This window comes from Sceloporus occidentalis, unplaced genomic scaffold (genome assembly GCF_023333645.1).
Source record: "Sceloporus occidentalis isolate IW3139 unplaced genomic scaffold, rSceOcc1.0.p SCAF_1, whole genome shotgun sequence".
NCBI lineage: Eukaryota > Metazoa > Chordata > Lepidosauria > Squamata > Phrynosomatidae > Sceloporus > Sceloporus occidentalis.
In genome coordinates, this window is record NW_028316981.1 from 24,748,131 (window position 1) to 24,775,364 (window position 27,234).

Here is a 27,234-nt window from a genome sequence, read left to right on the forward strand (position 1 = left end):
ATGTCCATTCTTGGTGTGAAGACAAGCTGCTAGCTGTAAAGTTGCAAAGCCAATTCCATTATCCCTAATACCAGCATTAGCACCACTGCTAGCAATTCTCTGAGCTACATTTTGGAAGAGAGATGCAGAAAGTGTGATGAAATAAATAAATATGCCCCAGGATCAATAATAATAATAATAATACTAATAATAATAATAATTGACAAAAAATAATACAATTAAAAATAATAAGATTAAAAATGAAATCACACCCTCCCTCAGCAAGTGACCTGTTTGCCCTGCAAACATAGACTATCCTGCCCCGATTTGTCCTTTATTATATTTGTTCTTGTTTATTGTAGTGTTTTTTTAATTATAGTTTTTAATTGGGTTGGGGGGAACTTGTTTTAATGGTAACTGATACTTTATTGCATTGTATGGTTTTTAAGATGTTGTAACCCGCCTTGATTCCTTGAGAAAAGGCGGGCTATAAATAAATCATATTATTATTATTATTATTGATAAAAAATAAAATAATAAATAATTTTTAAAATGAAATAAATAAATAAGGCGCCCCCGGGACTAATAATAATAATAATAATAATAATAATAATAAATTAAATAATAAATAATTTTTAAAATGAAATAAATAAATAAGGCGCCCCCGGGACCAATAATAATAATAAATTAAATAATAATAATTAAATAAAAATAATTTTAAAGAATGAAATAAATAAGGCAAACCAAAGAGGGGCTTTCAACCAAAGGGACACATCCCACTACACACACACACACACACACACCCCGTCCTCCATTTCGGAGGCCTTGTCTCTTTTTTTTTACCCCCCCCCCCTTAGGCTTGGAAAGGGCCACTTCCGGCGCCCATACTGCCAGTACTTCCGCCCTGCCTGACCACAGAGTGCTCTCCCTTCCGGCCTAGAGAGGCCAGACCCCCTCGTCTACTCCTGCGCCGCGATCCCTCCTCCAAGTTCAGCGGGGCCCCTCTCTCCCTCTCTCTCTATGGTGATCTGGCGTTCGCAGAGCGGCAGACCTGGCGCCAGAGCCGAAGCAGGAGCCCCAGAGCCCTAGGACGCGATGAACCCTCGCCCTGCCCCGCTGCCCCGCTGCGCCCCCTGGCGGTCCCTGCCTTGCCCTCGCGCCGAACTCCGCCTCGACCTGGTGCTGTGCGGCGGGCAGACCTTCCGGTGAGTGGCTCAGCGCCCCCTGGCGGCGCCCTTCGGGAACAGCAGCGCCTGCCTCTGCAGGGACTCCTGCTTCCAGTGGCCTCCAGTGGCCCCAGACTAGGGACCCCACCAAGGGACAGCCCTTGCCCCCTTCTCTCCCCCTCACCCCTTTGGCCACGTCCCCGGCCTTTCTTTGGGGATGGAGGACATGATGTCCTCCATCTCAGCCTCCTTCTCTCCAATAGGGATTCCCAAATGGCCTCCATTTTGAGGAAGCTTGGGTTTATATTTATACATGTATCCTACATTTTCCCTCTTCATGAATGTCCTACATTTGTCCTCCTTTGTGGTTAGGACTGGGTGGCTAGGGACGTCCTCCATTCAGGGGAACCAGAGGCATCCTCCTTTTTTCTAGGACGTGTCCTCCATTCAGGGTGACCCTAGGCATGAATTTATATTTATCCTTCTGTTCTTATGTTTTATTTGTGAGTGTCCTACATTTTTTTACCCCGAGGAATGCCCTACATTTGTCCTCCTTTGTGGTTAGGGCAGGGTGACAAGGGACGTCCACCTTTTTGCCAAGGCAGGGCCTCCCATTCAGGGTAACCAAAGGCATTCTCCTTCAACCCAAAGGTATCCTCCATTTCCGTCTTCTGTCCAGGAGGAATTTCAACAGGCCTTCCATTTTTTAGCAGTACTGAGAAACATGGATTTATATTTATACTAGTGTATTTATACATTTATACCAGTATTTATATAATGGGCTTGCTATTGGACATAAAGAAAACAAAAATAATGACCACAGAGAACTTACACACATTCAGCCTAGAAAACAATGAAGAAATAGAAACAGTAAAGGGATTCCCATACCTGGGATCAAACATTGATAGAAACGGGGATTGCAGTCAGGAAATCAGAAGAAGGTTAAGAATGGGGAGGGTGGCTATGAAAGAACTAGGAAAGATCCTAAAGTGCAAAGACATAGAACTGAGCACAAAAGTGGGGATCATAGAAGCCATTGTGGTCCCTGTTACCATGTATGGATGTGAGAGCTGGACAGCCAAGAAAGAAGATAGGAGGAAAATCAACTCATTTGAGATGTGGTCATAGAATCATAGAGTTGGAGGAGACCACAAGGGCCATCCAGTCTAACCCCATTCTGCCATGCAGGAAATCTGAATCAAAGCATCCCTGACAGATGGCCATCCAGCCTCTGCTTAAAGACCTCCAAGGAAGGAGACTCCACTACACTCCGAGGAAAGAGTGTGTTCCACTGTCAAACAGCCCTTACTGTCAGGAAGTTCCTCCTAATGTTGAGGTGGAATCTCTTTTCCTGGAGCTTGCATCCATTGCTCCAGGTCCTAGTCTCTGGAGCAGCAGAAAACAGTCCTGAGAATTCTAGTTGGTTTGTACCTTCTGTTAAACAGGCATGTCTTTCTCCCAGGTGGTCTGAAACCAGCCCAGGTTACTGGACGGGAGTTCTGGCAGGTCGTGTTTGGACCCTTACCCAGTCAGAGGAACAGCTGTGGTACACCCTGCATGATGAAGAGAAGGAGGAAGGAAACCGAGAAGAAGAGGCCCTTTCTGAGCCCCCGCTAAAGAAAGGGAAGAAGCAGACACCGCCTGATGGGAGCCGTGCTGGAACCAGTGAGCGCTCAGGCAGCCATTTGTCTGGAGAACTAATCCGGGGAATGGAGGGCTTGACTCCCTCCCAGATCCTCCAGGACTATTTCCAGCTACACGTAAATTTATCTGCATTGTACCAGGGATGGTCTTACGTTGATTCACACTTCCGGGAAGTAGCTATCAAGTTCCCAGGTAGGTTTCAGGGATGGCGCTGGAACTTGAAGCCTTGATAAATGGAATCAGTTGTTGTTGTGTACCTTCAGCTTGTTTCCAACTTATGGCAATTGTAAGGTGAAACTATCACAAGGTTTTCTTGGCAAGATTTGTTCAGAGGACTTTGCCAAGTCCTTCTAGCTACCAGTGTACACTTGAAAAGTCAAGAAAACTGGTAAAGTCACTTTAATGCAGCACCAAGAAAAGATGGATTCCATGACCTGCATGCCAACTATTTGCAAGACTTCTGAATGCATGAAAATGTTCTGCTGATCAGATTCCACAAGTAAGGATCTCAATCCCTACCTTCTATCACCAACAATCCTACTCACTCTCCCTTTGCTCCTCCAAAGGAGATTCGTTCTGATTTTGCATCATGTGTTGCCTGTACATTTTCCAGCTTATTAAGTAATACTAGGGACTAGGTACAGTCAGCCCTCCATAACCACAGATGCCTTATCCACAGATTCAACCATCCATGACTTGAAATATTTTAAAAATATATAAATTCCAAAAAGGAAACCTTGGTTTTGCCAAGACTATTTCCAGCTACACATAAATTTATCTGTATTGTATCAGGGATGGCCTTGTGTTGCTTGCACTTCTAGGAAGTAGCCATCAAGTTCCCAGGCAGGTTTCAGGAGTGGCACTGGGACTTTTACTATGGCAGTAGGATTTTACTATGCCACTGTATTTAATGGCATAGTAAAATCCTAATGGCTAATGGCCTATACTCTGTTCTCATCCTTCTTGATCTGTCTGCAGCCTTTGACACCGTTGATCACTGTCTTCTAGTGGATATACTTTCTGACCTTGGGTTCTCAGACTCTGTTCTCGACTGGTTTCGATCTTATTTGTCAGACTGATCTTTTGCAGTGGTTGCAGGAGGTCAGACTTCATCTCCTGTTCCCTTATCTGTTGGAGTTCCCCAGGGCTCTGTTCTGGGTCCCCTTCTGTTTTCTCTCTACACACTGTCCTTAGGTAAACTCATTAGCTCTTTTGGTTTTTCCTACCATCTGTATGCCGATGACACCCAGTTGTATCTTTCCACCCCCGACCTTTCTCCAAGGCTTGAACAGCAAGTTTCATCATGTCTCACAGCTGTCTCGCAGTGGATGCGCCATCGGCGTTTGAAGCTCAACATGTCCAAGACGGCGCTTCTTGTCTTTCCTCCTAAGCCCACCCTTCAACACTCCTTTTCTATCTCTGTGGACAACATTTCTATTCAACCAGTCCAGCAAGCCCGCAGTCTTGGTTTTATCTTTGATTCTTCTCTGTCGTGTATCCCTCAGATCCAGACCACAGCCAAGGCTTGTAGATTCTTTTTATACAATATTACCAAAATCCAACCATATCTCTCCTCCTCTACTGCCAAGATCCTGGTCCATGCCCTAGTGGTCTCACGACGCGATTACTGCAACATCCTCCTGGCTGGGCTTCCTCTCTCTCACCTCCATCCTTTAATTTCTGTCCAGCATTCAGCTGCACGCATTATCACATCCACCCACCGCTCTGACCACATCTCTCCTGTGTTGGCATCCCTTCACTGGCTCCCACTCCCTTTCCGCATTCAGTGTAAGCTCCTGCTGTCAACGTTTAAAGCCCTCCATGGGCTGGCCCCTCCCTACTTATCAGACGTTATTTCCCCTCACCTTCCCACTAGGGCCCTCCGTTCTGGTAGTCAAGGTCTGCTGTCCCAGCCCAGGATTTCCTCTGCCCCATCTCGGATTCGCCCCTTTTCACTTGCTGCCCCTCACTCCTGGAACCTTCTTCCCCCGCGAGCAAGAGCCATCACTTCCTTAATTAGCTTCAAAACGGAGCTGAAGACCATCCTGTTCAAGAAGCGTTCCCAGGCATTGCATAATTGTCACTTGCTATTTGATGTTCTTTTGTTGTCTGTTTTATTGAATCATTTCCTGTATTGCTATGTATTTTATATGTATTATCTTACTAGACAGGCCCCTTCCCCACCACCATTCCCTTCTCCTTCTGTGTCGTGTCTTTTTAGATTGTAAGCCTGAGGGCAGGGAACCATCCAATTAAAAAGATTGTATGTACAGCGCTGTGTAAATTTACAGCGCTTTATAAATAAAGGTTAATAATAATAATAATAATAATAATAATAATAATAATAATGGAACTTGAGCATCCATAGATTTTGGCATCTATGGTGGGTCCTGGAACCAGGCCCCAGTGGATTCCCAGGGCCCACTGTATGTATATGTTTTGAGGTTGTTGATGTAACTTAGACAGAATTCTTTGCCTCTTAACAAATTCCATGCACTTGCAGAATGCACACTGTCCAGAATGCTGAGCACTGTCAGTTTTGTGGTAATCTCCACTCAGCTTATTTGTAAGGTCAGCATATTTAAGTCTATAAGTAAACCGGGTTTTTGACTGACTGCCTGCTTCTGTCCTCTCAGGGGTTCGGGTGCTGCGACAGGATCCAGTGGAGTGCCTCTTCTCCTTCATCTGCACCTCCAACAACCATTTGTCCCGCATCACCAACATGATCCAGCACCTGTGCCAGGCCTTTGGCCGACGAATCTGTCAGCTGGACACCAAGACGTACCATGCCTTCCCCTCCTTGCAGGCAATGGCAGGTGAGGATGCTCTGAACAAGGTCTCATGGATCAAGAGGAAAGCCAGCTAAAAACCTTAAACAAGGGTTTCTAACCATTCATAGCAGTGGGGGACCCAGTATACTGCTGAACATTTCTCTTAAATAAATTCCCTTGCTGTTCTCCTCTCTCTATACCATGCAAAAGCAGGGCACTAGAAAAGCAATATTACTGAAAGAGGAAAAAGAGCTGACACTTTTTTTGTAGAGTGAAACCTCATGTCACCTTGTAGTGTCTTGTCAAGAGGAAAAGGACTAGTAAAGAAGAGAAATGGTTTTTAAAATGGCATTGCACAAGGAGACAGATTGTGTGCTCCTGTGTGCTGTGTTTTCAAATTGAAACCTGGATAAACTGCCTATATCTTTAATTGTTGTGTAGAAGAGGGTAATTTTAGGGGAAAGTTTCTCACGGCAAGAGCTCTTTGACAGTGGAATATGCTGCCTTGAAGAATGGTGGAGTCTCCTTTAGAAGTTTTTAAACAGAGGCTGGATGGTCATCTGTCACAAGGGGTGCTTGGATTGTGACTTCCTACATAGCAGGGGGTTGGACTGGATGGTCCTTGGAGTCTTTTCCAACTCTATGATTCTATGAATTGCAGCAGCTGTTGCTGGTCACACAACCAGCTAAGAAAGAACACTTGCTGAAATTCCTTCACCTACACAGTCATTAAAGGTAAAAGCCCACCTTAACAGCCTGCAGCCAGACTAGGCAAAGGAGGTCTGTTTAGCTGTCAAACAGGGCACAAGGAGGATAATACAGAACATCCAACTGCCTCCCACCAGTGAGAAAAGCTGTGGTGAACAATTGTGTCGGGTAGCTCTTGCTCCATAAAAACCACCCTGGACAGAGAGGGGCATTTTCATAGTCTTATAGTAAAGCTGTAGTGCATCTGACCTATAGAAATAACACTGACATCACTTTAAGCGCTGTAGCTCCATCCTATGGAATTCTGGGATTTGTAGTTTTTCTGAGACACTAGCATTTGTTGGCAAAGAAAGCTAAAGACCTTACAAAACTACAAATCCCAGAATTCCATAGGATGGAGCTACAGCGCTTAAAGCAGTGGTTCCCAACCTGTGGGTCGGGACCCCTTTGGGGGTCGAATGACCCTTTCATGGGGGTCGCCTAAGACCATTGGAAAACACCTATTTAATTACAGTTATGAAGTAGTAACAAAAATAATTTCATGGATTTGGGTCACCACAACATGAGGAACTGTATTAAAGGGTCACGGCATTAGGAAGGTTGGGAACCACTGGCTTAAAGTGATGTCAAACTGTTATTTCTACAGTGTAAAAGCACCTTATGTAGTCTTACTGAATACAGTGCAGCTATGGAACTGTAATTCTAGGTTACAAATCCATAACTCCAATACAGAGTGCCAGCTGATGATAGTAGTAGCAGCAGCAGCAGTTGCAGCAATGGTAACAACTGCTTACCAGTAAGCTGCATTTTTCCCACTCTTCCACATAACCAGTTCTTAGAGCAGTGTTACATTAGTCACTTCATTCTGAAAATAACATTTGCAGATGTTTGAATATGTCTTCTTCCTATTTGATCATAGAATCATAGAGTTGGAAGGGACCTCAAGGGCCATCAAATCAAACCTCCTGCTATGCAGGAATACATAATCATGATGACTAATGCTTCTTCCAAATCATAATCTTCTTCTGCATTACAGGAGCAGACACAGAAGCCCAGCTGAGGGACCTGGGCTTTGGTTATCGGGCACGGTTTGTCAGTGAAAGTGCTCGTGCCGTTCTGAAGACACTCGGTGGGGCGGCTGGCCTGCAGCAGCTACGCACCGTCCCTTATGAGCAGGCTCGGCATGCCTTGTGCACCCTTCCTGGTGTGGGAGTCAAGGTGGGTGGGAAGAGGAGGCTTTACTCCGTCCAATTAAAAAGATTGTATGTACAGCGCTGTGTAAATTTACAGCGCTTTATAAATAAAGGTTAATAATAATAATAATAATGCTATAACAATACTTAGAAACTGTAAGTCCTTGAGGGGGACTGCTGGATGACGGAGACTGTGGCCATATGTGGGTCTGTGGGAATCATTATAGTTGTAGTTTTGAAGATGAGATTGTATAGCAGTGGCGTCACAAGGGTTGGTGTCATCCAGTGCAATAACTCATGGTATCACACACACACACACCGCTTTCATTGACATCCTCTCATACCACACCATACAGAATCTTTAGTAATGTTTTTTGTACTACACTGGGGCCTCACTATCCATGGGCTTGCCATCCACGAACTTAAGCATCTGCAGACCGCAAACCCCATTGTCCCCAATGGCGGTGCATGCACGCAGCCACACTATTAGCTGCGCTCACATCATACCACCACTAGGAACAATAGGACTTGAGGTCCTGCGTTTTTTCATAACCACAAGAGGGTCCGTAACAGATCTTCCGTGGATACAAAGGTCTTACTGTAATGTTACTCATAAACTGTAATTTCCATATATCACTGAATGGAATAGTTATAGATGTGGCATAAACAACTAGCAAAATTAAAATTAGACCTTTAAATTTCAATATTTAAAAAATTAAGTTTAAAAATTGAATTTTTTTTTAAAAAAATTAATACCTGGGACCTCTCATTTTTCCTCCCCTTGAGCCTTGCCTCCCTCACACCATCTCTTAAGTGTTTTAAAGGGACGCAGGCAAACACCACAGCCCGTTTCTACCAAAAGGCAGATGTTTGGGAAGCACTGATGTCACTCCCTGTTAGGGTGTTCACCTGGTGCAGTGTGCACCCCCTAGTGATGTCCATGTTGTATGGTAGGATGGCTTGAATCTCTGTCATGGGGAATGTAGTAAGCATGAGACTTACTGGAGGTAGAGATGGCAGAGTTTGGGGAAGTTACTTTTTTGGAACTGGCTCTGCCAGCAGGAAAGTTCCGAGAGTTGGGTCCCTAAAAAGCAATTATTCAAGCTCTGGTGGATAGTGCATAGGACTATTTTCACGGGGGGCTGTTTTTCCACTTTCCTTGCAGGTGGCTGACTGCGTGTGTCTCATGTCACTGGACAAGGCTGAGGCAGTGCCTGTGGACACCCACATATGGCAGGTGGCTAAGCGGTACTATGGTCAAGAACTGGGCATGGGGGCCCGGAGTGTGACAGAGCGGGTCCATCGAGAGATCGGTGAGGGCTGTTGTGGGTTGGCACTTATTCTTTTATGAATCATATCGCAGCCTAGCTTCTTCCTGGATTTTGGTTCAGAGTTCAGCCTCAGACCTAATTTTTCCAGACTGGGGCTAGCTCAACCTGGCTGGCATTCTGTTAATGACATATCCATGTGTGGGTTGTGTTACACATATGGTGTGAATTATTCACCATAGTGCAACAGATGCATTCTGTGGACAGCAGCAGAAGCCGAGTAAAAGTCTTTTATTTGGCAAACAGAGAAGCTCTGTTAAATGTTATCTCAGTAGTTTGTGGAAATTCCACTCATTTGGGCTACTCATTTGTGAATGCCTCAGTGTGACTTCCTCCACATAAGGACATTCTCCCCCCCAAAAAAAAAACCCTGGAAGTTACAGATAGTTATGCCCAGCTGCTGGGTATGCTCACTATGACTTGACATAGTTCATCACTTAGTGTGAAAACAAACCATGCTCTGCTTTTCAAAAAAGGTATAGAAGTAGTCTTGGAGTTATGAGGCACTCTAGCCTGTGTGAGCCAAGTAAGTAAGAATAGCAGAAAAGTCCTTACGGTGGATCAGATCAAAGTCCTACTCTTGTTTTCACAGCCACCACTCAAATGCTCCAGGGAATCCCTTAAGCAAGACATAAATGCAACATTACCCTTGTGCTTGTGCATGTGTTCCCTGGCAGTTGGAATTGAGATACATAATGCCTCTGACACTGAAGGCAGCATAGAGCCATCAGTAGTCCCAACCGCCATGAATTTATCTAGTCTGCTAAAGCTGTCCAGATTGGTGGCTGCATCATATGGTACCAAATTACAGTTTTAACTGTACACGGTTGAATTAGTTCTAAGAATTAGTTCTTTTTATCTGTCTCTCATCTCCCACTGTTTAGGATGAATGATTGAGACCAGGTTCTAGTATATTGAGCTGGAGAGAGAACTTCTCCCTAGTTACTTTCTCATACAATTTTAATTTTATACACCCCTTATCATGTCTCTTCCTCCTCTTCTGCATCAGAAAGGTCCACAGGTTGGAATCTTTTTCCAAACGAGGAATTCCCCACTCCCTTGATCATATTGGTTACTCTTTAGGTAGAAATTTTTTGCCATGCAGGAACTCTCAATCAAAGCATCCCCAACAGATGGCCATCAAGCCTCTGTTTAAAGACCTCCAGGAAAGGAGACTCCACTACACTCTGAGGGAGTGTGTTCCACTTTCAAACAGCCCTTACTGTCAGGAAGTTCCTCCTAATGTTGAGGTGGAATCTCTTTTCCTGGAGCTTGCATCCATTACTCCAGGTCCTGTTCTCTGGAGCAGCAGAAAACAAGCTTGCTTGCTCCCTCCTCAATATGACATCCCTTCAAATATTTAAACAGGGCCATCATATCACCTCTTAACCTTCTTTTCTCCAGGCTAAACATCCCCAGCTCCCTAAGTCGTTCCCCATAAGGCATGGTTTCCAGACCCTTCACCATTTTAGTTGCCCTCTTTTGGACATGCTCCAGTTTCTCAATGTCCTTTTTGAATTGCGGTGCCCAGAACTGGACACAATATTCCAGCTGGGTTCTGCCCAAAGCAGAATATAGTGGCACTATTACTTCTCTTGATCTAGACACTATACTTTTATTGATGCAGCCTAAAGTTGCATTGGCCTTTTTAGCTGCCGCATTGCACTGTTGACTCATGTTCAACTTGTGGTCTACTTGGACTCCTAGATCCCTTTCACATGTAGTCTCGTTCAGCCAGGTGTCCCCCATCCTATACCTGTGCATTTTATTTTTCCACCCTAAGTGCAGTACCTTACATTTCTCTGTGTTAAATTTCATTTTGTTAGCTTTGGCCCAGCTTTCTAGTCTATTCAGGTCATTTTGAATATTGATCCTGTCCTCTGGAGTATTAGCTATTCCTCCTAATTTGGTGCCTTCTCTTCTCCAGGCTAAACATACCCAGCTCCCTAAGTCTCTTCTCATAAGGCATGGTTTCCAGACCCTTCACCATTTTGGTTGCCCTCCTCTGGACATGCTCTAGCTTCAGAAAGGGTTTGCCTTCCTCTGAGGCTGAAAGAGTATGACTTGCCTAGTGGGCTTCCATGCCAGAGCAAGGATACGAACTCTGATCTCCAGTATCATACTCCAGTGCTCAAACCACAGCAGCATGCTGGCTCAGGTGGTCTATAGTAATATAAAAACTTGACATGAGCTATCACTGGAAGAGGAGCTGTCCCCTGGCCACCAGCCTAGACAGTCATACTTGCTTCTCTGCAATGCCTCATAAACCTTCTCTCTTTATTGTTTTCCCTTCAGGGAACTTCTTCCGGAGCTTATGGGGACCTTATGCAGGATGGGCGCAAGAGGTGAGTGGCATATGCAGATGTTCCTCATTTTCTCTCAGCATGGGCTGATTTGTGCAGTTTTGTGCTAGGGGATACGGTATAAGGCTGCTGCCCTCTAGATCTCCTTCCTCTAGTGATGGGGAACGCTCCTCCCTCTAGATGTTGTGCAGCTCTAACTTGCATCATCCCTCGCCGTTTTGGCTTGGGAATTACAGTGCAACACTGGGTGGGCCACACATTTCCAGCCCATGGCTTAGTTTGTATTGTGTGTTCTGCAGTTATATTTTCCGAGTGGAGAAACTTATGTTAATTCAGCATTCTAAGAATTTCATTATATTTCCTTTTCTTTCATTATGTGGGTTTCTGGCTTGTAGGACATGGACAGGGAACCTTCAGCAGGTCTTTCCACCCAGAACACAAAGGCCTCTTCACCATAGTATGATCAACTTTGCCCTCTTAGCTCTCCCCAGTTGAGACATTGGCTCTGAAGCCTTCACCTACCATTCAACATCTTCTGCTTCTGTATGGGCCAGTAAAATGGGCATTCTGTGTGCTCCTTTGTGAGAGCCAACACTTGAGAAAGTTAACTTGGGGCGGGGGCTATAATTCCAGACTCCTACAGCTTGGGTGGGTCAGAGAGAACAGGATTTAGTTACTTTGGCTGTCCAGTGTATTGTGTAAAAGTCCAACAAGGCTATTAACAAGATTTCCTGAATTTGAGATACGTTTTGGCCAGAAAGCAAGGGAGGGGAAATATTTAAACAGTAGAAGGATTTTCTAGCTAGCATGGCAAGTAGATAGGGGATTCTGGGATTTGTAATTCAAAAAAAATAAAAATACAGTGGGTCCTTGATATCTTCTGGGGTTTGGTTCCAGGACCCCCTGTGATACCAAAATCTGTAGATCTTCAAGTCCCATTCTATACAATTGCATAGTAAAATAGTGTCCTTTATATAAAATAACAAAATCAAGGTTTGCCTTTTGAAATTTAAAAAATATATACTTTCAAGCTGTGGATGGTTAAATCTGCAGATACAACTGTAATGTCTCCACCCTCTGCATCTACCTCTTCTTTACTCCGTCTTTTTCCTGCATCTTCTGCTTTCCTCCTCTTTTTGCTTTATCCTCTTTGTTTTCCATTTTGCACGATGTTCATCATTCCTGACCCCTTTTCCACATGCAAACACACATTACAGTCCTAATTTTTTTTCCTGTTTTCCTCTTCTCATTTTGCTTTTAAATTTTATTGCAAATATCAAGGTTCCTTTGTGTGTGTAGAGTCTCTGTCTTGGTTGTAGGTAGGGTTGTCATGTGACTGTCACTGTAATGTTTGTGTAGAAGAGGAAATGTCTTCCTAATCCCTCTTGTAAATCAGTAGTCATCAGTCATTACCAGTACATTTGGTGGCAGTGAATGTTACAGTTGGTCTCTGTATCCATAGATTCTTTATCTACAGATTCAACCATCCACATTTTAAAAATATTCAAAAATATATGTTCCAAATATTGAAATTCAAACATTGATTTTGCCATTTTATTTATAAGACACCATTTTACTACACCACTGTATTTAATGGTACTTGAACATCCACAGATTTTGGTATCCATCCTAGAACCAAACTGCAGTGGATACCAAGGGCCCACTGTATATTAATTAGTTTGTCTGCATGTATGCTTACACAGCTCTCTAGTTGTTGAATTCAAAGCCTTACCAGTCCTCTTTTATACTGATCTGAGTGCAAGGCCCCCCTATCATTAAGGAGAATGCGGTAACTGCGCCAGGTGGCAAATGCTGGAGGCAGGAGAGGCAGCCCACAAACTCTTCTTCATCATCCAATGAGCCATCCAGCCTGTCTTGTATTCCCTAACAGCTGGTTGAATGTCTTATCCTTTTGCTTATGTTGATGGAAGATACCACTGCCAATCCATTCAACTTCTGAATGGTGTGTGTGTGTGTGGTTCTTTCCATTAGGCAGTAAAATGTCTTGGGATGGCCCTGCATGATATATGTGTGAAGTATGTATACACGTTACCCATTCTTCTTTTGCTTCTTGGGCTATTTTCTTTTATGGGAAGCTGCTAGTTTGTGTACATATAGGGAATTGAATATACAGTGAAAGATGGGATTTGCTTCCCCCAAAATTGCTGGCAAAATATTAATCCTTAACCCCCTTGAGCGGTCTAGGTCTTCTCTCTTCAGGGAAGAACTTTCCTCTTGCACTCTCAAGTCACTTATCCCATTTTTTCTCAAGTCACATATCCCATTTTCAGGCTGCTTTTTACAATCATGTTCATAATTCTGACTCGCTTCCCTCCCTCACCAGGTTCTCTTTTGTGCTGATCTAAGAAAGTACCAGGAGACTTCAGATCCAGATGCCAAAAACCGCTGTGCCAAAGTTGCCAGGAGCAGCCATTCTACCTTGACATAATAACTTCTCTCACAGCCCAGTATTGCTTGTGTGTCAGGCAAGTAAGAAAACTATTTCCTCTCCAGGGCTGGAGCCAGAGAGGAACTCCATGTTGGGAACAGGGCACGGTCCAAGCTGTTGAGGAGGGCCTGAGGGGTTTGTGTTGTGGAGCACCTCTTTCAGCCACTTGCTGTTGGGGTGTTTTCCCCATATCGGGGTCGCTTGTGATATGAAGTTGATGTGTAGCCGCAACGTATCATAGAATGCTTTTTCCTGTCGCTTTTGTCTTTTGCTTTGTCTTTTGGTACAGTATTAATGTGTTGTTGGCCAGTTTTTAAATAAGGCAATCAGAAGCTTATTTCCTCCTCCTCAAAACTTGGGGCATCTGTTTAGGAACTGGGGGGCAGGCTTCAGAAAAGGGGCCCAGTGGCAGCCAGTGAAGTTCAGCCAAGATCCAGGAAGGAAGGAATTTCCTTCACTCATTTGGCCTATTAAACCTAACTTATATAATGTTAAGAAAACTAGGCTGTAATACCAGTTGTGTTGAAAAAAAAATTGAAAATGGTTTCAGGTTATGAGAGATTATCACACCTTAATTCCACAGCTAGCTTGCTCTTTCACTGATTATATAACATGCAAGTGTCTGTGTTTGTATACATGTATAGCCGTGACAGTGTTCATCTGCTCTGTAAATGTAAAGCCTTTGCCATATGATGGAACGTGACTACATGTGGACAGACCAGTTTGTTTGGGGAAATAAACCACTAGGCCAGTCAGAGGAGAACAGAAGTTTTGGTCCTGATTCCACTAATGTAAGTCACAAACAAAGCCTTCTGGAACAACTCAGAAATGACTAATTCAAATCTCATTGCTTTTAGTGGGACTAAGGCTACAATCCTAGGTGCACTCACCTGGAAGTGAGCTCCCACTAAACTCAGTAGGACTGACTTAGCTGATTCCAGGTTGCTGTGTACTGCAGATGATCATCTACCCAACACTGTCAATGCAGGGACAGTTCAGATGTTTTCCTGGCTACTGTTGTGTCAAAGCCCAGCAATGACGAGAATCTTCTGGAAGAGTACCTTCCACCTGGAGTGGTGAGTTAGACAGGTAACTCTCAGGTTGTAGTGCTCATTCCAGTGAGCAAAGGAGTATCTTCTGAAAGCACCCTTGCTTTGTATAATACAGTTGGCCCTCCACATTTGCCGATTTGACTTTTGTGGATTTGATTAATATGTTCTCTCTAGGAATCTCTTGGTTCTCCAACACGACTCTGCCAGAAGTTGACCACAGAGTCACACTGGAGGGCCTAGAGACAACACTTCTCTAGGCATTTATAGGTTCTCCAGTTTAATTCTGTGTCAGCTTCTGCCAGATTTTGGCCAGAGTTGCACTGGGGGAACTTAGCGATTCCTAAAGAGCTAAAAAAAGAGTAGCTTATTATTTGTGTTTTCCCCCTTTCACAGGGGTCCTGTGCCCATCTCAAAAGCATCTATTTTGCTGCTTTTTTCTACTGCTTGGAATGTGATTCTCCAATATACTCCTTGTACCTCAATGGCTTACCCTTTCCCTAGACGCTTTTTCCCCCTTAATATTTTTTTCTAATTTTTTTCATTAATACCACGTATCTATAATGAAATCATGAAATATATTTTGTAACTGAAACTGTAGGCATGCTGTAGGCAAATCTAACCACATCAAAGTTCTGCTAGTCTCAACGGGAGAGGCTTAAACGTGTGTTTGAATCTCCCTGTTAAGATGAGTGGATTTTTTTTAAAGAAGGGAGGTTGGGCTTACTCATGGCCTGTGTTTTTGTAACATCTGCGGTTTCAGGAAACACAGCTATTCCTCATCTTCTTCCTTTTGTCGTGACCATTTCTAGACTGTAAGTTGCTTTGGGCAGAAGACCTATTTATTTTTAATCCTTTTATAAAGTGTTTAATCTATTTCTAGGTGCTATGTCAATAAAATAAGAAACAGTGATGGTTTGTCCTTGCAGACTCTTTTTCTTTCGGCACTGTTCATCCCTCAGAATCCACGCAATATGGATCCAGCCACTGTGTCTCTACAGCTGCACCCCACTTTGGTTTCCGAGGGATCCATGGCAGCTTCTGCCTTTCCCCCCAGCTCTTCATACACAGATGGGGCAGATAAAACTACATGAATTTCCTTCCATTTTTTTAATACAAGAACAAGCAACAAAATAGAAACGTCAAGTTAGAAAGTTCCCCTTGAGCCAAGAGGCTGGGGAGAAAGGACAAAAGGGTAAAATGGGGCGCTGTGAGCTTCAGATCTGGGAGGAGACTGAGCAATGGGATCCTTGTTCTGACGGACAGAGCCGATTTTCAAAGGGCAATCACACAGTACGATTTTACCTTAATCTGCCATTCCACTGGACATTGCAGCTGTAGCAGCCAGGAAAATGAGTGCTGGAATGCTGAGTTGCTTCTTATGCCAAGATATGTCAATCCTCAATCTCACTTTTCACTTCAATTTCATGCAAGCTGCCAAAAGTTTTTGAAAAGCTGAGAAAATATGTGTTTACATACAGGTGCCCATTCCTTCCCTTACAAAAAAATTAAGCACACATATTTTTAAAAAATTGCTGCAGAACTAGTCTGGCAATGGACCAAAAGGTGTCCTTCCCCCCCTTCATCCACAGCTGACTTTTCCTCCCAGTCCTACCTGTAATCTGTAGCAAACAATGTTTGTAGCATGGTTTCCCACCCACCTTCAAAGCACTGCTGGGAGAGAAATTGTAGGTGTTGCAGTAGTGGCGACTGAATACTACTACTTGAGAAGGGGGTGGGACATCATCGGTTGATGGCCAAATAACTTTGGAAGAGGCACAGCTGGTCCCCAGCAAAGTAATGCCAATTTAGTCTAGATTCATACTTTTTGTCAGCAGAAAAGCACAGCCCTTGATCTACAGAATATCTGAGTCCTTGGGAAGAGCTACAAACGACAGTAGCTCCTTTCTCCATAAACAAAGTAATTTCATTTTCCCCTGTAGATTATAATGAGAGCCTCACCTGGAGATACAAGCAACTGCAAGCCTTCCCAAATGGTGTTATCTGATCTTTGGCAGGGGGAGAGAGCTGCATATTTTCTGGAGTGCAGGGGGTTTTGACTAGGGAAAACCTTTACATTCCATGATCTTGTATACATCAGGTGTCCAAGTGAGCAATTGTGGGGCCACTGGATGTTTCTAAGACCTGCTGTCCATAGGATGGGGCAAGGAAGAGGCCACAATTGTTGACTTAGGCTGAAAGCTAAGGACAAGGCAGAATATGGCCAACAGAAAGATCCCATTAACTGTAACAGGAAACCATTCTGTGGTGAGAAGCAGGTGAACATCTCCAGGGAAATGAGTAAGTTATAAAAGATTAGGCCCACGCCTCCAGGTTCAGGAGACTGTGATGGATGAAGGGAAACTTTCTATTCCCCTGCAGTAGGACTCAGCCGCACTTTACTGGGAAAGATGTGGTGGCAGTCCCAGACCCTTCCCTAGCTCTGATTGTGGCAACATGGGAAAGTTGGACTTGGAACTGCACACCCGGTGTACACGTTGGTGCTGGCACTGCCATCTCTTCCTCTGTTTGCCGAGGAACATTCAGTCCTAGGTTTGAGGGTGAGAGCTATTTCCCAAGGATTCCTCACTGCTACTGGAAGCTGGGCCTGAGAAGGAACAAAAAGAAAGTGCTGGGTCAGGGCTGGGCTTATTCTGAAGCACACAGTTTTACAACTAAGAGTGAACTAACCCCTATCTGACCAGAAGATTTGGTCTGATCAGGGCAGCTGCCACGATGCAGAATTTATGCAACTGGAAGCCACATTAACTGCCATGGCTCAATGCTATGGAATTCTGGGATTTGTAGTGCTGTGAGATATTTAGCATTGTCTTTCAGAGACCAATGACACCACAACAAACTACAAATCTCAGGGTTCCATAGGATGGGGCCATGATAGTTAAAGCGGTGTGCAAAGTGCATTAATTATGCCATGTGACAGCAGCCCAAGATACTCCATGGACAAATCCACATTTGGCTTTATAGCTAAAAACAGCCCTGTTGAAAATACTTGGAAAGTGTTTTAAGGATACACACAGGCAAATTCTTGTTGTTTTTCAGTAATCACAGAGGACAACCTGCCTAGGTTAGTATCCGTATGCAGCCAAATGCCTTCCCATGCATCTTGATCTCTTATCAAGATAGGGGGAAAAACTGTCTAAAAACAGGATGGGATGCTTAACCAAGTAGTATATTCATATTTAAGTGGCCTCATATTTAGTGCCTATAGACATTATTTTTGGACTACAACACTCAGAATGCCCTAGGCAATAATATGACATTTATGGCATTTTATGTGTTTTCTTGGATTTCTGTGGAAATTATAATTGGTGTGTGTGTGTGTGTGTTATCTCAAATACACATAAAGGAAAATACAATGAATACTGTTTTAATTCTATACGTATTTTAATTGCATTTTAACTACTTTTTTATGTTTTTATTTTAGTCCTTGTAAGAGCTTTTAAGTGTGCTAGTTTTAATTTTGTAAGCTGCTGTGAGTTCCAATTATAGCCAGATTATAAATATATTATATATTCTCTCTTTGCTCCCATGTCAGCTTCAGCTTATTGCAATCCTATGAATCAGAGTCCTCCAAGAGACCTTCTTTTTAATGGTCTGGCTCAGGTCTAGCAAAGCCGGTGCCATGATTTCCTTCATTTAGTCTATCCATCTGTAATGCAGTCTTTCCTTTTTAGCCATCACCTTTCAATTTTTTGAGCATTATTGTATTTTCCAGTGAACCATGTTGTCTCACAACATGTTCAAAGTATGATAACCATTTTGGCCCTGTGCAGACCAGCCTTAAAGGCTGGATTGGGGGCAGAGTCGAGGCATAGCATCCACATGACACACGGCCTGACTCTGCCCACAGAGCAGCATGACGCCGCGCACCGCTCCAAACAGTGTGCAACATCACAGTGCTCCTCTGGCGCTGCGTCCGCACAACACAGTGCCAAAGGAGCACCGTAAAGCCGTGGTGCCATGGCTATTGCACCCTGCAAGGCCAGATTGGGGCCTCAGTGTGCGGTTGCCACAACCCCAATCTGGCTGTAAAAGGGTGGCTGGAGGCACAGCCCCTTTGCCTTCTAGGAAGAGTTCAAGATTGATTTGCTGTGTGATCCATTTAGATGTCTTTATGGCATATCCTCAGAACTCTCCTCCAGCACCACATTTCCAATGAGTTAGTTCCCTTCCTGTCAGCTTTCTTCTGTGTCCAGATGTCTGTGCCCACAGCTATACAAAGAAACTGGAAATACTATGGCAGGGATGATTCTGACTTTGGTATTTAGATATACATCTTCTCACTTAAGGATCTTATATGGTTCCTTTTTAGCTGCCCTTCCAAGTCATAGGCCGGGATTCATTGCATGCACACTGTCTTTTTTTCAGGTGCTTCAGAGATTGGTGTTCTCATCCTCTCTGGGCAGTGCCAAAAGCCCCCCTCCTGACCTACCTCAAAGCCCTCAAACAGGCAATTATCTTCAAGCCTAACAATTCCTGGTCCCTTTTGCTGGGGACTGTAATGTATATTGAGTGTTTTCTGCCTATGGGTCATTTTGTTTTTCACATTGGCAGGTTATTGTTAGAATTTGAATGTATTCCACTTCTAAGCTTGAACCAGCTCTATCTGTATGGTCTTTCTTCCTCTTCATTTTCTCCTTCAAGTGTTACACAGCCTTTCCCAACTCACTTTCTTAAAATTGAGTGTTTGAGGCTCTTCCTTGAAGGCAACTGTCTTCCTTTTATCTCTTTCATTTAGTTCTTTAGTGTATTGCTTCCATCATCCTTTTATTTTGTCTTGATCACTGAATATGTTTCTCTATTGGTTGTATAACATTCCTATTCCTGATTAAAACTTCTCTTTGATTTCTTAGCTCTTGTGAAAGAAGTCTCTTTTTCTATCTTTTTCATAGTTTTCTTCTATTTCTCTGCATGGATTAGTATGACAGTTTTTTTGACCCTATGCACAAGTCACAGGATAGGATTTTGACCCTATTTCTATTACCTTTACTTTTTCTTGTCGTATGTGTGTGTGTGCATGTGTGTTTGTGTGTGTGCGTGTAGGGGTGTATGTGTAAAACCTACAAAAATGTGCCATGGAAAAGTGAAAGAGGAATCATTTAGCTTTGAAAAAAATCCCTGTACTTAGGAAGGAAAGGATGGAATTGAGGTCAAGTGAAAATTGTTTCACAATTCAGCATTCACTCTTTCTGTTCGGCAGTTCAGCTTCTAAATTCATGTATGCGTACATCTATACATACACAGATAACATACTTGTGAATCTTAAAATCTTTTGTTCAACATTTTTCTGAAGAGGTAAAACGTTACTTCAAGCTTCTTAAGATTTGTGAGTATATCAAGTGGCAATTCTTTGAAATTGCAATCAAGTATTGGCAATCAAGACTGATGGCCAATACGTAACATCAGAATTAGCAGTGAGAGTTCGAAGGGTTTTGTTTGTTTGTTTTGCTCAGCTTCCTGCTGATATCAGCACAGCACTTTCTGGGGAGCACTCCATGCCATCCAGCTCCACCCTCAACTGCACCCCAACCTCTCACCATTGCTCTCCTGCATGGCTTGTCCAGGTCCGTCTTGGCTGGTTCCAAGCTGTAGTTTCCTCATATGTCTTACCACAGCAGTTGCATTGAAGGCTTGCTACATAAGAAAGGCAGTGGGGGAAATCAGATGTCAAGGTAAGAGATTCTGTAGCAAACAAAATACATTCTGGAAAAGACCTATACCTTCATTCACTCCCTATGCACTCTGGCCAGCAATCTGTGCAACAAAGCTAGCCCATGCACCCTCTAGATGTGCTAAACTACACTTCCCATTATAGCCATGGCAATGGCTGGGGATTATGGCAGCTGATGCTGAACACATCTGGAAGATACTGTCTTAGGAAAATGGTCTACACACCATGGATTTAAATTAGTTTAACACGTTGGTACCCATTCCCAGCACATTTTCGAAGAGTATATGTGAAGGGGTGGAATAGGGATTCTCTTAGCAGCACTCAGGACCCTCAGTAAACTAGAGACCTTCAGGATTCTTCAGTCTTACAGATAGAAATACACTTTATATAGTATATGTAAGAGCCTCTTACAGATATGTCACATGCGAAAATTATCCATGAGAGTTGGAGAAGGGAAAAAATCATGTACATCCTATCCAAAGGAAGTGATACAGGGCTCTTCCAGGTGGGGTAAATGTATTGGAAAGTCCCTGCATTTGTCACCACAACTCTTGGGTCATTTTTGTTTTGTTTTTTTTTAAATGGATGGGACACTTCTGTTGTCCTGGACTATTTTCTGCAGCACTAGCTGCAATATTTTATTCCCACCCTTGGGTGGGTTTCTTTTAAATTCTGGAACATTATACTCTATTAGAATTATATTACTATAACTCTAAAAATCCTTTTTTTAAAGAAAGGAAGATATATTATATATTATTCTGATATTCCCTTATTTTACCTTCCTTTCTTAAAAAAATTATTTTTAGAGTTATAGTGCTGTAGGACATCAGTGAAACAGTTTTACACTATAACTCTATGGCCCTTGAGAAAAACTGCCCTTTGAACCATAGGATCAGCCCGGCAAACCATGTCCTGTTTTTTTTTTTTTTTTTTTTTGGGGGGGGGGGCTTTTGGAAATGCTCTAGCGTAGATTCAAGAAACTGCTACAAAGAAGCTCCTTAAAAGAATGGCATGAGTGGAGACAGAAATGACAATGGACAAAACTGGACAAAATCCTGGGAGCTATAGCACAAGAACTCTTGATGCATTAGACCAGTCTGCCAAAGCCAACATTCAAACTGCAGTTTAGTTTGAGCAGAAACCAAATTGAGCCTCACACATGAAGAGACCCCTATTGCTTGGGTACAAGAGATACACTCACCCTCCATTTGCTCTTGGCAAAATTCTTTCTCATCTGCTCACTGACTGACTGATGGATGTTCTTGTCCAATGCAGTGTCTCCAGCAATCCTGTTTAGGAGACAGAAATCAGATACTACAGTCTTCTTAACCGTGCCTCTAAAGACACTGGGGAAGTATATAAGACTTTATACCAAGTCAGTCTATTTGTGCATCTGATCTAGTGTTTTCTACTGCAGTGATTCTCAATCTTTGAAACCTTCCCCTCAACATTTTGGACTTCATTTTCTAGAAGGTCCAACCTGCATAGCCAACGATAAAGGATTCTAGCAGTTGCAAACCAAAACATCAGGAAGGCCAAAGATGTGACAACTACTGGTCTCCTGCACTGGTTCACAACAGTTCCCCAGAATTTACATATAAAGTGGCAACATTTAATGTTATTGCTTCCAGGAAAGTGATTATAAATAGTAAATAGCTGAAATAGTGATATATTGGGCTTTTTCTTTTAAATATTAAAGCACAGATTTTAGTATGCCTGTATATACACATATATATCATGTTTTAGCTATGTGGTTTTGTCTAGAAATGTTTTTTTTTTCTTATTGGCATCACTGTATACAGTTCTGCTGTCTGAAAAACTGTCATGGTCTTTCACCATAATAAACTTTCATATTGTAGTTCCCCTGAGACTCTGGCAGGAAGCATCATTTACGGTCCAATCTGTGAAGCTGGAGGCTGAACCCAGGAGTCTCCCCCATAGAAAACCTTATTGCTGATCAACAATCCCTCTCTCTATTTCTTCCACTCCTTCCACACATGTGAGCAACAGGGCAGTAGAGACAGGGTGCACAAAGTTGTGGTCCCAGAACATTTTGACTAGCAGATTCTTTAGCATCATCTGGCCCGCCATGTTAGTTTTTGGAGTCCCCATAATAACTTCCTACTACAAATTGAGAATCCACGCCTCCCGCCATTTCATGGATATTCAGTCTCTCTCTAGCCTCATTATGTTTCATTATGTATATGCAAATACAATTATTTCAAAATCAAAAACAAATGTGAAATGCAGAACACTTCTGGTCTCAAGTATTTTGGATAAGGGATACTCAACCTGTAACAGTATGGGAGCCAGAATGGTGTAATGGTTTCGATGATGAACTATGACTCTGGAGAACAGTGTTTGAATCCCCGCTTAGGCATGGAAACCCATGGGGTGTTCTTGGGCAAGTCACACTCTCATGCAATGGTGGCAACCCCCCTCTGAACAAATCTTGCCAAGAAATCTCCATGATAGCTATCTCTGCTCTATTCTAAAGCATTTGGGGGTCGATTAGTCTTGAAGTGGCAAGTTCCAACATCATTGCAAAAAGAAATGCTCCTAATAGAGATGGGAATGTCTAGGATTTGCTTGAAATCAATAGTAGCATTTTTGGAGTCCTCCACAGAGTGGAGTACTCCACTCCATCTTGAAGCCACCTTGAATCTCATTTTTGGGGAAAAGTGGAATATCAATCTAATAAATAAATAAATAAATAAATAAATAAATAAATAAATAAATGTGTTGCTATAGAGATTGTCCTGGTAAAGTTGGACACTTCGAAATGTGCCACTGCACTACTGGTACTAGCATTTTCTGACACTGAGTGATGTTAAAAGGGGCTTGGCAAGATAGTATTACAGCCAAAATCAGGAAAGAAAAAAATTATACAAGAGGACTATTTCCAGTTCACCCAGATATTACCCCGTCTTTGGATGTATCTAATGTGAACAGTTCCCAAGGACAGTGTTTTTTGGGCTTACAGAACTTCCTCTCCTTATTTGTTCACTTACTACCAAATCCAGTATCCTGTAGTTACTAGGTGAAAACACTTTTACTTCTCCAGATTTGTAATGTTCTGAGGAGCAGATTTTTTATTTTGTTGTTGTGGTGTGCCTTCAAGTCATTTCGGACTTATGGCGACCCTAAGACAACCCTATAACGGGATTTTCCTAGTAAGATTGGCTGGAGGAGGTTTGCCCTTGCCATCCTCTGAGGCTGAGAGCATGTGACTTGCCCAAGGTCATCCCATGAGTTTCATGGCTGAGCTGGGAATCGAACCCTGGTCTCCAGAATCATAGTCCAACACGCAGACCAATATGCCACGTTGACTGTTCACGGCTTTTTAAATGTAAGGTGACCATATGTCATTTAAAAGGCGAGAGATAAATGTTTTAAACCAGGAATGAGAGAACTTCAGTCTGTGGGCTGAACTTGGCACTGCTATGAAGCTCCAGGCCAATGAATTTGGCCCCTGCATTTGACCCCTCAGATTGAGGGCTCTCCATGAAGTCTTAGCCATATGAACAAGACAGAGGATCAGGACAGCAATGGTGCTGTTGTGGCCTTAAGACTGAAGCTCCCTCTGCTTCACTCCTTCCTCACTTTCCCACTTAGGAAGGGCAAATGTGGAGTGAGTCCAACTACTCACTTAAATAGTGCCTGGAAAAGCAGCTCCTCGGGATTTTGAGTCTGCTTTGCCCACCTCTCACTATTCCCAAGATGGCAAGTGCAAGCAAAGCCACCTGCCTTCTACTGTAAGAAAGAAGTTGGCAGCACGAGCTTTTATAGACTTAAGTCTACTTCCTCAGATGCATTGGTCCAAATGCATCTGAGGAAGTAGACTGAAGTCCACGAAAGCGCATGCTGCAAATTTCTTTCTTTTAGTTAGTCTCATAGGGGCGAAACAGATGGGCAGGAAACCACCAATCGCACTGCCAGTTCCCAAGGCAGCTGGAGTGCTCATGTCATGACCACCTGATAGGGCTTAAAGCCAGGAAGAAGTGGAAAAAGCAGCTTCTTTTTGAAACGGCTTTTCTCTGCATAAGGCGCCTAGAGGGCACTTTCCTGCTGGCTTCAAGGCATGTGTCATCTAAAGGCCACACCTTCAAATCAGCCTGAAAGCACCTCTTTTTGCCTGTCTGTTTAGCTCCATAAGTGCTATAAGATCTCTCTACATATTGATTCTACAGACTAACATGGCTATATTTTTGAATTCTGTCTCCTACTGATTACTCTTGTTGTTGTCTGCCTTCAAGCCACTTCCAACTTATGGTGACCCTAAAGCAAACCTATCCTGGGTTTTTCTTGAAGGGATTACCTTTAGAAATGGTTTGCCATTGACATTCTCTGAAGCTGAGAGAGTGTGAGTTGCCCAAGGTCAGTCAATGGGTTTGATTGACTCAGCAGAGATTTGAACCTTGGTCTCTTGGTCTCAAGCCACATCACCACAATGGCTCTATCCTATTGATGTGTGTGTGTTGTGTGCCTTCAAGTTGTTTCCGACTTATGACAACCCCAAGGTGAACCTATCATGGGGTTTTCTTGGCAAGATTTGTTCAGAGGAGGTTTGCCATTGCCTTCCCCTGAGGCTGAGAGAGCATGACTTGCCCAAGGTCACCCAGTGGTTTTGTGGCTGAGCATGGAATCGAATTCTGATCTCCAGAGTCCCAATCCAATACTCAAATCACTAATCCAACTAAAATAGAACCACTGAACCAATTTTTGGAGAATGAGTCAACACTTATGTGGATCCAATGTTTCCTGCTCAGCCACAAAACCTTGGGCACTGGGTCTACTTTAGTTGAGACTACCAACAGGATTCAAGCTAACCTGGGCTGCTTTCTTCAAGCAGATGAGCAAAAGAAAAATGAGCAAAAATGATACTGGGGGGGATGCCTCTGGGAAAGATGGATCCCTGTCATCTTCCGGGATCCAGGATGTGTCTCATCAATAGCTGTTACCAATCTTAAGACAGAATTAGGCAACATGTGGCCCACTCCAGATTTTATTGCACCACAACACCCACAGTCCCTCACCATTGCTGGCTCGAGCTGATGGGAGTTGTATTTTAATGTCATCTAGAGGGCTATACGTTGCCTATCTCAGCTTCACAGAGATGGTTATCTAATCATTTTGGTAGTGCAACAGCACAGCTCACAATCAGTTTTAGAAATGTTCACTTCTTTGACATGGGCTTCTACAAGCTGTGTGCATTTTTTAGGATCTGGTTATTTTGACAGAATATTCGGTACAAAGAGGCATAGTGGGAAGAGGTATGTGACAAATGATGGGCAGTGGAGCTACATGAAATAGAAAACAAGTCAAATTTGTAAGGTTTGGAAGCTAATTAAACCACATGTCATGCCTCCAGAGCATCTTTGATGCTCTTGAGACCTATATTTAGTTAAGATTATAATAGGTTTTCTATGTATTAGTTTAGGAGGGGAAATAAAGATCTACAGCTTTAAGAAAGACAAGGATTGTGGGAAATCCCAGGGTCTTATACTGTCTCCCTCTAGTTAGTTTCTGTGTGTAATAAGATTTCAGCCAAGTCAGACCTGGAGAGAGTATTTTCCTTTGACAAAAAGATAAGTCCACAAAAGAAGAAAGATAGTCCTCAGAAGAAGAAAGATAGAATCCACCAAGAAGAGAGCAAGGTATTTAGGAAGGACTATTGAGAAAAAGGAGAACGGTTTCATGTTTTTGTGTTATAACCAGTAAAGCTTTTAAAAACTTAAGAAATTTGTGGACAAGTCTTTTGTTCTGGCTGTGATCCCGAGAGCCAGAGACCTTGCTACACCCAAAGTCCATAGCATTGCTCTTGGGACACAACATATAATTATAAATAACTCCTACATGCAAGTTATTTAAAAAATAATTCTTAGAAATCTATATTATGCATCAGATGCAGTCCATGTGTCATTATTGCTCATTCATTTAGTTTGCTCAGGCTGCAGCCTTAAGCAGGTTTACTAATATAAGAAACCCTGTCCAAAGTTTACCTTTCTCAACTCAGTGGAATTTTCCTTCTCTATAAACCAATTTAAGATCAGGCTGTTAATATGTAAAACACTAATAAACATGCATTGTGGTTGTGTTTTTTAAAAAAATCATAATCTTTCAGTGTCAAGGTAATTAACAGCGAAACAGAAGAACATTACAAAGCTATACTACTGCATATAAAAAAAAATCATAAGGAAAAAACAAACCAGCATATTATCAATGAAAACTTTGAAGTTAAAAGTCATCAAATGCATAAGCATGCAGAAAGATCATCTTGAGACAAGCTGTTGATCCATTGGTTTGGCAAAGCTTACTGGAGTAGGTCATTGCTCCATCTGATCCAATAAAAACTTTACTTGAGTGGTGATTCAAATCCTCCTCTGGTTGGCAGTAGCTCCCCATAATCCACCCATTTAAAGGCTGCACTTAATGATATTATGCAGGGCAGGGCAAGACATATTTTAGATTGGGCAATCTAATCTAGAGATCCTCTGACCCTCCAGATACTTTGGTGTATAATGACCATCAATTCCCACTCAGCCTGGCCAATTGCTGAAACAGTAGCTCAAAACGTCTTCTAGGCCAAAGGTTCCCTACTCCTCTTGCAACTTAAGGAGCCAGAGACTGAACTGTGGAAATAGTGGATACAAAGCACAGCCTTTGCTACTGAGTTTTCACAACTTTTTCCCTAGCATTCTGCTCTCTTTCGTACTTAGCCTCACAAGAACCTCCCATGACAGGGATGGGGGATAAGTGGCCCTCTAGATATGATGGACATCAACCACTTCACATCAGGGGTGTAGCTATGTGTGGAGAGGCCAAATAATAATTCTGTTCCCCCAAATACAATTTTCCTTCAGTTCCCAGACTTCTAGCATTGTAGAAAGTGAGACATTGAAAATTGTTCATGCCTAGAAATCTTATACTTGCTGTGACTGCATTCCCTTTG

At 42.9% G+C, this 27,234-nt stretch overlaps 2 protein-coding genes across 4 annotated transcripts in view; one reads left to right on the forward strand and one right to left on the reverse strand.

Moving 5' to 3' along the window:
- Window positions 1–967: 967 nt before the first annotated feature.
- Window positions 968–15,499, forward strand: OGG1 (8-oxoguanine DNA glycosylase). The gene is made up of 7 exons (XM_089517709.1): window positions 968–1,184; window positions 2,608–2,981; window positions 5,426–5,605; window positions 7,305–7,486; window positions 8,627–8,774; window positions 11,085–11,134; window positions 13,437–15,499. The coding sequence occupies exons 1-7, from the start codon at window positions 1,075–1,077 to the stop codon at window positions 13,539–13,541; spliced, it is 1,149 nt and encodes a 382-aa protein (XP_089373835.1). The 5' UTR covers window positions 968–1,074; the 3' UTR covers window positions 13,542–15,499.
- A 186-nt stretch (window positions 15,500–15,685) lies between these two features.
- CAMK1 (calcium/calmodulin dependent protein kinase I) overlaps window positions 15,686–27,234 on the reverse strand; it is a 51,102-nt gene continuing 39,553 nt past the window's right edge. For all 3 annotated transcript variants that reach the window (XM_089517740.1, XM_089517722.1, XM_089517732.1), the window contains 3 exons: window positions 21,484–21,571; window positions 20,149–20,245; window positions 15,686–17,198 (listed from right to left, as the gene is read on the reverse strand). In XM_089517740.1, the coding sequence (XP_089373866.1) occupies window positions 17,140–17,198; window positions 20,149–20,245; window positions 21,484–21,571 (244 nt within the window). In that variant the 3' untranslated portion in view covers window positions 15,686–17,139. The remainder of the gene's footprint in view (window positions 17,199–20,148; window positions 20,246–21,483; window positions 21,572–27,234) is intronic.

What these genes read in the sequence shown, in the direction of transcription:
- OGG1 (XM_089517709.1), top strand. Translation starts at nt 1,075, where the DNA reads ATGAACCCTCGCCCTGCCCCGCTGCCCCGCTGCGCCCCCTGGCGGTCC. An exon ending in CTCCTTGCAGGCAATGGCAG is followed by an intron (nt 5,606 to 7,304) that starts GTGAGGATGCTC and finishes TCTGCATTACAG; the next exon opens with GAGCAGACACAGAAGCCCAG. An exon ending in ATGCAGGATGGGCGCAAGAG is followed by an intron (nt 11,135 to 13,436) that starts GTGAGTGGCATA and finishes CTCCCTCACCAG; the next exon opens with GTTCTCTTTTGTGCTGATCT.